The sequence below is a fragment of the Lotus japonicus genome, chromosome 2 (genome assembly GCF_012489685.1).
Source record: "Lotus japonicus ecotype B-129 chromosome 2, LjGifu_v1.2".
Taxonomy (NCBI): Eukaryota; Viridiplantae; Streptophyta; class Magnoliopsida; order Fabales; family Fabaceae; genus Lotus; species Lotus japonicus.
The window spans coordinates 66,736,109-66,748,774 of record NC_080042.1 but is presented as its reverse complement, the minus strand read 5'-3'; the positions used below and the strand labels follow the sequence as shown (position 1 = coordinate 66,748,774).

At 34.5% G+C, this 12,666-nt stretch overlaps 1 protein-coding gene across 1 annotated transcript; it reads right to left on the bottom strand.

Annotated features, from left to right (window-relative positions):
- Nucleotides 1-3,500: 3,500 nt before the first annotated feature.
- On the bottom strand, nucleotides 3,501-5,105 carry LOC130738960 (heat stress transcription factor C-1). Its single transcript, XM_057591143.1, has 2 exons — nucleotides 4,727-5,105; nucleotides 3,501-4,557 (listed from the first exon to the last, which is right to left on the bottom strand). The coding sequence occupies exons 1-2, from the start codon at nucleotides 4,979-4,981 to the stop codon at nucleotides 3,733-3,735; spliced, it is 1,080 nt and encodes a 359-aa protein (XP_057447126.1). The 5' UTR covers nucleotides 4,982-5,105; the 3' UTR covers nucleotides 3,501-3,732.
- Between the last annotated feature and the right edge of the window lie 7,561 nt (nucleotides 5,106-12,666).

Below are 12,666 nucleotides of genomic sequence, written 5' to 3'. Positions count from 1 at the left end.
TAGAATAATTAATAATAGTCAATTGTAACTTTTCTATCATTAAGATGTATGCTAACAAAGTTTTTTTTTAATGATTATGGTTATTTTTTATATTACAAAATAAAATAAAAACTTGAATATAATATACTAATATCTTACGTTCAAAATGATATCAAATATGTCATCACAAAAAATTGATATCAAATAGTTTTAAATGATTGATTTGGAAATTAATACAATAAAATTGTATTTTATGTTTTCGTATATACATCTAGAAGATAAAATGGTTTTTGTATTTTTTTTGTTGCATCGGAAGGTTAGTTTTGGTATATTGATTTAAAACATAACAAATTAAAAAAAAGAATTAGAATATAATCAGGATTAAAAAAAATTAAATAGGTGATATACTTATTTAAAATAGAAAAACGAGAGAGAAAATATGAAAATATCTAATGCATGCCGACAAAGTATTATTATTTCATCTGTGTATGGCGCGAGATCAATACTAGTATATTGTTAAAGGGAGATGAGAATAATAATAACAAATAGGCAACACAATAAAGTCATACATTAATTTATCCTAATAAATCTGATGGTGGACATCCAATTTTTAACACATCTCTCAAATAATTAATTAATGTACCTCATTAAAATCTTATTAGTAAAAACTCTTGAGATAAAAACCTATTTAAGAAAAAAGAGTACAACATTTTCTAGGATGTCATTGAACACCGCCTCATTAAAAATCTTACCATGAAAAGCCCGCGGGAAAATATGGTCAAGAAGAAAAGAGGGCAATGCATTTTAGATGAGTTCTTTAAGCCAACAAACTTCAATACTTCGTACACGTAGCGTCAGCAAAGCCAATGCTAGATGTAAAGTCGCGATGTTTGGGCCATACCGTGCCCCCATAAATTCGGTCAAAGCTGATGCTAGATATAGGCCCTTGTGCAATGGGTTGTACACTAATAAGTTTGTGTCGCTATAGCCAAAGCAAAGTTCACCAGAAAGTATAGCTTCGCTTGGGAGTCGTCGCTACATCTTGAAAAGTCGATTTTATGTTGGCCAATGAACTTAGTGTCTGCCTTAAGCAACTCTAAATATCGTTTAGCCCACACAAGGTAGGCCAACTCAAAGTTCAAGCGCTATTTCTTCGCGTCGGTCAAGCTGCCGTTAATTTAGCAAAATTTAGCACCAATGTCGTGGCCGACACTAAATTTAAATACTAGTACAATATTTTTTGTAGTGGCCATTTTTTCTTTTCACAAATGTGTCCAATTTACTCAACTATCTAATTTACACTTATATATTTCCTCTAGGCAAAAAGAAATGTCCTATTAATGACAATGATACACTTTCATCCAATTAGGATTCACTATTAGGACATATCATAAATAATTAGGTTAAATATGTTTTCAGTCACCTAAAATAGTGAATTATTGATTTTAGTCCCACGTTTATGACAATGATCAGGTTTTGGTTCCTTAATTATTCTAGTGCTGCCATAGAGCATTTTGTGGCAGTTTTAATCACCACAAATGTACAAAAACCCCCACAAATATGTTAGTGACAGTTTAAATTAAACCGCCACAAATTCAAAAAATCTTCCACAAAATGCATGCTAAAATGGATAAAGGGACCAAAACCTTGTCATTTTCATAAATGGAGGACAAAAATCAATAAAAAATTAAGGGGGACTAAAATCAATAACTCCCTATTTTAAGGGGATCATATATATATATATATAACAAAATAATGTATTATTAATAATAAAAAATAAAAAAAGAAACATGCTAAAAGAAGATTAATGTAGCGTTTGATAGACACATTTAAAAGAAATGAAACGAGACATCTACCTATGTTTCATGTTCGTTATATTTTTAAGATTGAACAAAACATGACAACGGACTCCTTGATGTGATCCTCTAAGTATGTCTTTGAACAAAATATGATTAAGGTAGTGTTTGATAGTTTCTCTCTTTAAATTTAGTGGATATAATAAAATAGTAAATTCTGATTGAAGGTATTTATAAAATTTGTTTACAGGTGCATAATCATAAACTCTTAACCAAGTACAACCAAAGTGGTTTGCGCACTTTGTCTCTAAAGCAAAAGGTTAAAGGTTCGATTCCCAACTCTCTTGTGAATGAAAAAAAATTTTTACAAGCGCCCAACCACATAGTGTCGTATGAGGTGATTAGGTGATTTTTTTTTTATAAACAAGTGATTGATTAACCTCACACCCTCGATGCCACGTACCTTTATCAAGTTATTAAAAAAAACTAAATATAAATCATGTAACAATCTTGGTGCCTGCTGTGGTGCCTCTTCCCAGATGTAGGTATGGTGCATCTACCTAGTTGGACCAATAGCAACAAAACATGTATTAAGTGAGGTGTCTTTTTCATTTATCCTGAATTGATTTTTAAATAATATTGTTTTAGAAAAAAAATTATATAATTGCTAACTGGTCCTTAACTAAATCAGTTACAACTGTAAAAGTAATTTTTTAACCTCTCTCCCATTCAAGTGATATTAAAATTGTTCTTCTCATGGGAAGGAGGAGAGACAAGTTGCAGAGAAGAATTTCTCCCTCACCAGCAACCCTAAATCCTCTTTCTCAAAGCCACCCACTTCCTCTTTCAACCCTAAATCCTCTTTCCCCTCAGTCCCTCACCATGTCACTGAATAACCCACTCAGGTGGGTCCTCACCGCCGCACCAAAACACTCCAAAAATGCAAACTTTGAGTTCGAATCTCTGAAACCCAGAGTTGCTTTTCCGATGTCTTCGCCACAGACGCCGGCCACGGCCATGAAAGGTTGCAAAACCGATGCCATAGGGCTGTTGCTGAGGGAGAGAATCATGTTCTCTGTTTTTCCCCCTTTTTTTCCTTTTCTCCCTTTTTTCTCTGTTTCGTTTCTCTGGCCTTGGGTCTATACTATTTGTTTCCCTGGTGGCTCTCTGAGGGGAGAAAAGATTGATTTTTTTTCTTCTTCAAGTTCAGAAAAGATTCAACATTTTTGTCCCTCCGCTGGGTTCTTTTCTTGGTTCTGTTCTTTGCTTTTTGTAGCTGGGTTTTAGGAATGGAAGGGTTCTGAAAGGTTGCATATATAAGTTTGGTGGAGGATTTTTCTGGGCATGTATTGGTGTGTCCTTCCACTGTATTCCTTGTATTTTGCTCACTGCTAAGTGCTACTATTCTTTAATTCATTTTGGCATTTAAAAAAAATATTGGTGTGTTGAAGATAACCAAGAACAATAGAATATGAACCAGCAATCTCTTCAATTTTCAAACTAAATCTCACTCATGTTAAAAACTCATATTAACCAAAGGCAACTTTCTAGTAATTGCTAAAAAATCCTTCTCAAAATTAATATCACAAATTATTTCGAATTTATAAAAGAATGGAAATTGATGGAAAATAAAAAATCTGGTATAATAATTGTCACATGTCTTTTTTCTATTTGATAGACCAAATGAAGGCATCACACCCACATTTTTCGAGAGGCACCACAGAATTCACCAACAATTAAATTTATTGTCATGTTTTCCTCTTTTCATTCAATTCTTGAAGAGGAGAGAAAAAATCTCACAAAGTATATACAAAGAAAGTGAGAAAAAAAAGTAGTGAAGAATATATTTTTAATACATAGAATAAAATCCAAGAGAAAATCTAGTGGAAGTAAAGGGTAGATACCACAAGGAGAAAAATAAAGTGAATTGAAGCTAGGAAGAGGTGATGTCTAAAAATCAGTATTGGGAAGAAGTACTAACACCATAACCTTCCAATAGCGAAAACGGACAAGGTGGCAGCGAACTATTCTCCGCCGCCATTTCACTAATTATGCTCACACGCCCCATGCTCTCCCTATCTTCCCACCCTAAAAATGCTCCTCCCATCGCCGGCGGAGACACCACCGTCAACGGCGTCGGAGCGGCAACACAATCATAATAACCCTGCTGGCCATCCCGCCTCTGCCCCCACCAATCCGGCGGCGGCGCCGCCACCCGGCGAGAGTTTTCAATTTCAAAACCTGTCTCCGGCGAGGAGGACATCACGTTACCGACCGTCGCCTCGTCTTCCTCGAACTCCGTCTTGACGGAATTGGTCACCGCCAAGCCGGAGGAGGAGGAAGAAGAGGCCGCCGTCGTTGGCGGTATGAGGCGGCGCTTCTTGTTGTCAGCGAGCTGCTGCTGCTTCCTCTCCCTCTCGAGAAGTATCCTCGAGAGAATCTGAGGATCCTCGACGACATTGCTGAGAAAAGCCATCATCTGCTGCGGTCGTTTCTCCGTCGTCTCCAACCTCTTGTTCATCCCTTGAAGCTCTGCATCCAAAGCTTTCTGCTCCTCCTTCAGCTTCGCAATCTCCATCACCATAACATCATCTTCCAAGTCCAAATGCGAACCATAATGATCATAGCCATGGCCATGACCATGACCATTCCTTCCACCGCCACCGCCACCACCGCCACCACCGTGCTTCCGCCGTGTGATATTCTTCAACAAATGCTTCTGCCCACGAAGGAACCACTCGTTTGCAAACTCCCACCGATCAGGATCCACCTTTCTGAAACCCTAAACTCCAAATTAAAGAAAAAAAATTAAAATTTCAGAATCCAATTTAATTAGATTGATATACAGAAAAATAAGCAATACCCAGATGGAAAAAAATGATTTAGGGAAGTGGGGTGGTGATGGATTATTGAATTGAGAAAATTCAAAAAACTAGTAGTGACTAACATACATAGGTGTTGAGCTGGCGAACGAAGCTTGAGAAATTATTGTGCTTGAAGAAAGCAGGGAGGAGAGAGTGAGAGAAATCAAGAGGGTCGAGGACGATGAAGCTGTTGTTAGCTGGGCCCCACTTGATGAGGTTATCGGTGGTGGGATCGTTCACCATGTGGTAAGTCTTCATTATGAACGGTGCGATGATCACATCGTTGTTGGTGTTGTTGTTGGTAGTGTTAAGGTTGGTGTTGTTGTTCTGGTCCATCAGCATCCCATTAAGAAAACAAGAAGGAGAAGATGAAACTACACAGAAAGAGAGGGTGGATATTGATAATATGGATGAGTTTACAGTGAGTAGTGTGAGATTTTCTTTTCTTTTCGTTTTTGGATGAGGGAGCACCTTAATATATAAAGGGGAAGCATGTACAGTAACAGAGGGGGTACGTGTCGAGCATCGGGGTGAGGTGGTGGCATTTGATAAGGATCGTGGGGTGGGGCCTACGTGGCTTACGCGGTGGGTGTGGCGCGTGGAGAATTTGGAGCGGGATTGATTTGGTGACTGTTGTGGTCCGTGGCCCCCGCCCCCCGGGGGTGTAAACGACAGGGTGTTATGGGTCGAAAGTTGTGAGTGAGGCAGCTTCATACTGCTGGATCTGTCACTTGATTATCTTTTGTTTATTTTCTTTTCAGTTTATTGCGCTTTTTTATGATTAAAATTTCTAAATAGCTACAAATAAAACAAGTGTTTTTTTTTTTACAAAAGTAAAAGAAAACAAAAAAAACTACAAAGCTAAGATGGGATCGATCTCAAGAGGAGGATCCTCCAACCGAAGCAGTGCACATTGACAGGCAGCTCCCAACCCAGCGAAACAATCAGCAGCATCATTCGCAGTCATAGAGATATGTATAACTTGAATATCTCAAGCACGCTGAATCAAACTATGAAGAGCTCCAAAATCAGACGCAAGCTCATGGAAATAAAAGAAGTGTTGAATATGTTTTTCCCTCAACAAAATAATGAATTATTCATTTTGGTTCCTAAAATAATACTTAAAAATATATCTCCAAATTTAACATAGTAAAAACTAATAGATAGTTGAGCTCCTTAAATATTTAGTTCAGGATTTAATCCCTGAGCAATGCGAAAATAACTGTAAACACTAAAAAATCAGCTGTAAATATGATATCAACTTTAATCAATATTATTTTTTAATAACTATAACTAACGTAACTCATTAGTTTTTGGTTAATAGGAGTATGATACTAATTAGACACTTGAGAACTAATATGACAAAAACAATGTAAAAGTTCTTTAATGTTGGAGGTTCTATTTTATTTATAATGATCGTGGTTACATGATCGATTGTGTTCCAGAGGTCTCTGACGCACATCTAACTCGGTGGATGTCACACCGAAAAAAATCATCAGTTTCTCATATTTATGTTTCTAGTGCGCCTTTACCTCAATGCCCTTATATAACTCCGACCAACATTATTGATGTTGGCTACAACTAAGGGACTACTGTTTCCAACCTAACTCGGTGGAAATCATATCGATGGACAACCACAATTTTCCTCTCATTTATGACTTAGCCACGACACAATGTTAAAATATCACAAGACGAATGACTCAAAATACAACATAGTTGAGACATTTACCACCAACTGACTCAACACTTGAGCTGGCTGAGACATTTAAATCAAATCAACCTGCATACTCAAGAGATCAAGACTTTTGTCCCAAGCCAACCTACCTAGACACCCAAGGTCGACCACATACTAACCCAACAAATAAAGTCATAGAGCTAACCAGCCATACAAGTAGAACAAAGAAGACATGATCACCTTAGTATATCTAACAATAGACAGAGCTACGCAAGATAAAACACCACACTAGCACATAATTAGATTTGAAAAATCGAAACACTTGATCAAACCTCAAATCCAGAACACATGACTAAAAAATAAAACTAGAACCGGCCTATTCAAAACTATTATCGCGTAGAGCAAGTCAAAGGATACTCTACTCAAGATTGTTCCCCACGCTTGAGGATGAGTTGACATTGAGTATGTGCACTCTCCACCGCTCATCTTCCCATACACTAGGGGAGGCAAAAAGGAATTAAAATGCGGAATGCATAACATGAATCATTGAGTATGTGACGTGAATCATTGTTGCGCTCAGGACAAATAAGACGATGATAATGTAACATGGAAGACTTGACCTGAAACTTCTTAAAGAATTGAAGTAAAAACTGTTAGAGTGTCATGTATGCTTTCATCTAAGATTGAGAAGCCTCTATTCTTCTCATCCTCTATTGTTAGAGGGTTGAGTACTTCTCATATTTGTTTGATATTATGAAGTCTCTTGCTAGTAATATATACACACTTAATTTTGATTACTTTTAAATATACACTATATATACCTTGTTAACTGATATATAAGCAGGTAATTTATTTTTTTGATAAGCATATAAGCAGGTAAATAATACAACTTGACTGTACATGTGAATTTGGGGAAAAATGTATGAAGATGGACACACGCGCAGCAGAAGAGAGTATTAGAGGAGACTGAGAGAGAGAGATCACTCCGAAACAGTGGCTAAGATTCGCTCGTTGTGATTGGCTTTTGGGTTTACTTTGAGCCAAGACTGCTCGTGGTGGGGCATAAACTATGACTGCTTGTCTACTCCTCATTGGCCAATTTGTATGACTCTCCATTCTTTATGTTACTCTTTCTTTGGCACTTTTCAAGTGCTGCTTCAGCATTGGGGAGCATATTGATATATAATTCAGATTATTCAGATATTTTATTAGTAAAAAATAATTACTCAGATTATTTAGATCCAAATTATAAAAGAGTGATATTGTTTTATGTAGGTATAATGTTCAGACAAATTTTAAATATTTAATTATCTATACTTTTAATGTAGGTAAGTATTTATAATAATTGTGATGAGTTACTTTATTATCTTCTATAAGGAGAAAAATTTACTAGTGTCTTACCATCAACTAAGGTAACATTTTAATTGGGTCAGAAAGTTGAAGACCTTTTTTATGAGTTGACATATATGCATGTATATATGTAATCTTTTGATCAATCTCTTGGCTGCCCTTTGCTTCAAGGTACTTTCCAACTTGGTATTTACTCTCCCGGACCTACTTCCTTATGACTTATTTATGTAACAGCTGTATGTTAATGAGTGGATAACATATGCATTCCATGTTGTCTCATGTCATCATCGATTGATACCGAATCAGATACTCATATGCGAAATCTAAAGCTTTAAATGATATTAATTAGTATTATTCTTTTGCAATCAAAGTCAAACTGAAAATGTGACCAATTTAATTATTTTTGTCACGTCTAATCAATTTGGTGACTAAATTAATTTTGGCCGGTAATCAAGTTTAGGTAAGATTACATAAAATTGGAACTATACTGAAGATCACTTCATCCTCCTATCTCTCAAAAGATAGTAACAATCGAACAAGTGAAGCAGATTCCAGACCTTGATTAGTTGGTTAAGTAATCAGATATAAATGATAATTAAGGGTACTGAAGTAGATTAAGTAGCTGATTGGTTGGTTATTGGTTAAGTTCATAGGAAATCCAGGGGGAACATTTTCTTAGGGTCTAAGTTTGACAAACAACTCCAGATAAAGATTTCCAACTATGAGTTTTAGTAGTCAACCAATAAGATTTCTTGAAATTGCTTGCTACTATAAAATTGTCTTTATATATCCTTTTTTTGAACAATCTTATATATCCTTAGCCGACCTAACCTAATAAAAAAATAAAAAATAATTATTGTTTCTTATTTTTAATTAATTATGCTTTAACTTGTATATGGAAAAAATCATTAGGAAAACTAATCATATTGTGTTTCTTAAATATTAATTTGCTCATTACTTATATAACACTTCATAAATGAAGTTGTGATTTGTTGTATAACATGCTCCACAGTCCATGAGAATTCTAAAAAACTATATTATTTTTCTAGTGGTTGTATTGTTAAACTTAACATTGATAGCAATTTTAATTTGCGCAAACAACTGATTATTTTTTGTGGTCTTGTTCTTAATACTTTTGTTTTTTGGCTGGGTGATATTCTGGTCGGGCTCTTCTAATGGGTCTTGTGGGCTCTCGGCTTACTTGATGGTCATCAAGCATGGTTTACCGTTAGCTTGGGAGTTGAGTTTTCGCCTTGTCATTTGTGAGAGAGATTTGGCGGATGATATTCGAATGATGAATTCTCTCTCTTTGACATTACACTTGGAAGTTTGTTGGTGGAGATTGTTGATATTTCTACCCGTCAGCGGCATGTTAGTTTTAGATATGTCTCAATGATGCTAATATGTATGCTAAATTGCTAATATACTTGCTTTCTTGGGTTTGCACTTTTTTTTTTTGAAATTGGTCATTTCTCTCGGTTGAGTTGAGTGTGCTTGATCTTACTACAAATCGACATTGTTGTGCTAGTCATTTTTAATTTGTTACTTTTTGTATTCAGTTTTACTTATTAAAATATTGCGCATTACATGTATTAGGAGTTATGACAGTCAAGATTTGCAGATTTAGAAAATCTAGTATAATCATGATTTATGCATGATTGATATGAAATTTGATTTTATAAATTCGTTTCCATTGATTTAGATGCACAATTATTTTTTCTCAATATTGCAGTAGCCAATCCAACCCCATGAACGGTTTACAGACCTATCAATATGTTCTATCATATGCTGACTTATGTAAGATCTTTTTAAATTACAATATACTATTCATGTTTTAAAGAAGGGTCCAGAGCTGTAATATGTATATATCATTTCAAAGATTAAGATTTCCCTACAGTCCACAAATAAAAAAATTTCATATTAATTAATTAAAAAATATATGAATATGACAATTATAACTTTTCATATGTCAATATAATACGGTCTTATTAGAAGGGTAAAGTAGTGTAAGTTTTTTTTATAAGCCATATGAATTATATTGAAGTGAAGTACAAGGGGTACTTTAACCCAATACAAGAAGGAATAAACGAAAGAAGAAAACAAAATGTAATGACTTTACATAGTGTAAAGTAGTGTATGTAACACAACAAATGGAAATAGATGATTTGAATCATACGGCATGAAGTAAGTTTTTTAGAGAAGGGTGTATATCTTCAGCAATAGGCAAGTTTCATTACAAAAATAAATTTTTATTAGCTTAATTGCAATAATAGTTGAGACTCCAAACTTAAACTTGGATTCCCAACTACTATTCTATCAATCAAGACACACATATATATACACAACCTATGGCCATAACTGCATAATCTAGTATCCTTGGATTTACCTTCCTTTCCTCATGATTTTGGCAGGTTGGTCAGGTGAGATACATGTGTGTGCCCATTCTTGCTGTACTAAAAGTGAACAAAATCCAAACTTAGATGTTCTTATGATGAGCACCTGTATTTATTGGCTTTTTAATTTCTCCATGTTCATGCTTTTCACAATATCAACAGATATAATATGAATCCTGTGATCAAATCCACTTTACCAAATCAACGAATAGATATGTATATAATGATATATTTATATGATAGATGAATCTAATATGGTGGACCATTTAGACAACCCCATCTAATATGCTTACATGTGACTCTGTGTGAATGCAAGTTGTTTGATGGAAAGAGTTTTATCACTCATAAAACTATCTCAATATAGAGTAATTAAGTTAAAAAAATGTTAACATATGTCGTGTTGCCTCATCAATTTGTTCTTGCATGTGCTCTTCTTTTTAATTTGATTTTGAAGCTAAAACTTTTAGAATACTTATTAAGAAAAAATTAATAAAAATTATGTATAGTATTGAGACGTGCCATGACATTTTTTATAATAAACTACTTTTATTGATTAGAAATTCATCTAACTCTTGCTAAATTTTGAAGTGAGTACGTATAAAAGAAACTCTAATATAATGCTCAAACAAGCGATTTTCAACTACATGAGTGTTTAGGATTTAAAAGTGTTGTGTTTTGTTTTAATAAGAGTAGGGTACGGTATACGAAGGGGAGAGTGGGGCAATAAGGGAGGGCGTACGCATCTAACGGGTGCAGATGAGGGCGCGGTTGCACAGGGTTGGTCACAACGACAAGGGAGGGAACGAGCGTGAGAAGGTTGCGAAAGGGAAGGGCAACAGTGGGAAGGGCACACAGGAAGCTAGGAAGGGCAACCAACACAACCAATGAGATGAGAGTGTGTGTAAAAATGAGTAAGTGTGATTGTGAGAGAACCGAACCTAAATAATGTTATGGATCGGCCTGCTCTCTATGTTTCAAACCATAGAGGGAGTTATGGTTGTGTTTGGGGTTTTTTAAGGTTCTTGGAGTTCTTTGTGTGTTGTGTTTGTAGTTCTGGAGGTTTTGTGGGCACTATTGATTGTTGTTGTTTGATGGCCTCTCTTGTATTTATTCTGCTCCTTTTTTAGGTTATGGGTTTATGCGCGCACTTTGTTAGGGTTTATATTGGTGGGACTTTTGGTCTTCTCAACTGGCTTGATCTCTGTTTCAGGGTTTTGAGCTGCTTGATAACTTCCTGTGTTGGTTGACTTGGTCATCGTTTTCTCAATTTCAATGGGGACCTTTTCAGTGGGTAGGCGCTATATTAATGGCAGGTTTTATCAGCTTTATCCTGTTACTGTACCCATATTGAGAGGGGTTATTTCTCAACCGTCTTTATATATTATATATCATTTTGCTTAAAAATAACAAGCATTTTATTTTTTCGAAGTTTACAAACATTTTAAAAGTGATCTTTTTGAGAAGAGAAAATCCACCCATAGTAGTCCAAAAATCACACATGGTGAGTTGTCTTTTCTTTATTGGATAGTAGTTGAAAACTACCAAAATCAACTGAGCCATCATGTATAGGTAAAACAAACCCCACAGTTTATTGGTCAGATTGTGGCTTTCCCTTTCGGGCTTGCAGCCTGTTTTGAGAAAATAAAACCTAAAACAAATTCATCCAAGGTCATGAGTTTTACAACGTAAATATTTTTAAAATTTAGTTTATATTTTACCAAATGAATATCAGTCGCAATTACAAAAAGTGGTCATTTGAAACCAAATAAATGAAATGAGATACTTAATTCAAAAAACCACAAGTTCTGATGTGATAACCCCTTAATTATCCATAAATTTTTTCAATAACTCTTCACTCGTGTTGGCAATATAAAAAAATGTTGTTTGAATCCTTAGGTCAAAATTTTAGTTCGTAAAAGTCGCACTCTTGGAAGACATTTGGTTAATATTTTTTATTCTTTTTAATTTGAGCTGCTAGTCTAACTAGATTCTTAACATTTTTTAATTTGAGAAGAAAAATGGTAGGATATAAGTTGATAGAATAAAGAAATATGGGATTATATTTTTTTTTCTTATTAGATTTGAATAAGAAATAAAGAAAAGAAATGGCGTGCCCATATGATATTTTTCTATCCTCAGGTGAGGTGGAAAATAGAGAGGAAAGAAAGAGAAAACCTCGTTAAATTGGTAGATTTATCAATCTATTTGCTTACTAGAAAATTATGTATTAATTATTTTAAACAAAAATTTATATTATAGATTTTAAATAAATAGATAGATGTCTTCCTCTTGTACAAAAAAATAGATAGATTTTTTTTTGTTACAAAAGAAAGTAATAAATAGATAGATTTAACATATATTAAAGTAGATTTTTTTTATGGAAATATATTAAAGTAGATTTTTTTTTTGAAAAAATATTAAAGTAGAATTTAACATTTAAAGAATGAGGGTATTTTACTAAATCTTATATTACTGGCCCAAGACCTAGGTGGAAAACAAATTTATAACATTTATGTAATCCATTTATTTAAATTTGAATTTTTAAAGTATCTATTAATGTGGATTTCAATGTAGGCTTTAATCTATGGGGCCGTGACAAAAAAAAAATC

Excerpts from the sequence above, each read along its gene's own strand:
- LOC130738960 (XM_057591143.1), bottom strand. The coding sequence starts at position 4,981 with ATGCTGATGGACCAGAACAACAACACCAACCTTAACACTACCAACAAC. Across the intron at positions 4,558-4,726 it reads TTCGCCAGCTCAACACCTAT|GGTTTCAGAAAGGTGGATCC; the intron begins GTATGTTAGTCA and ends TTTGGAGTTTAG.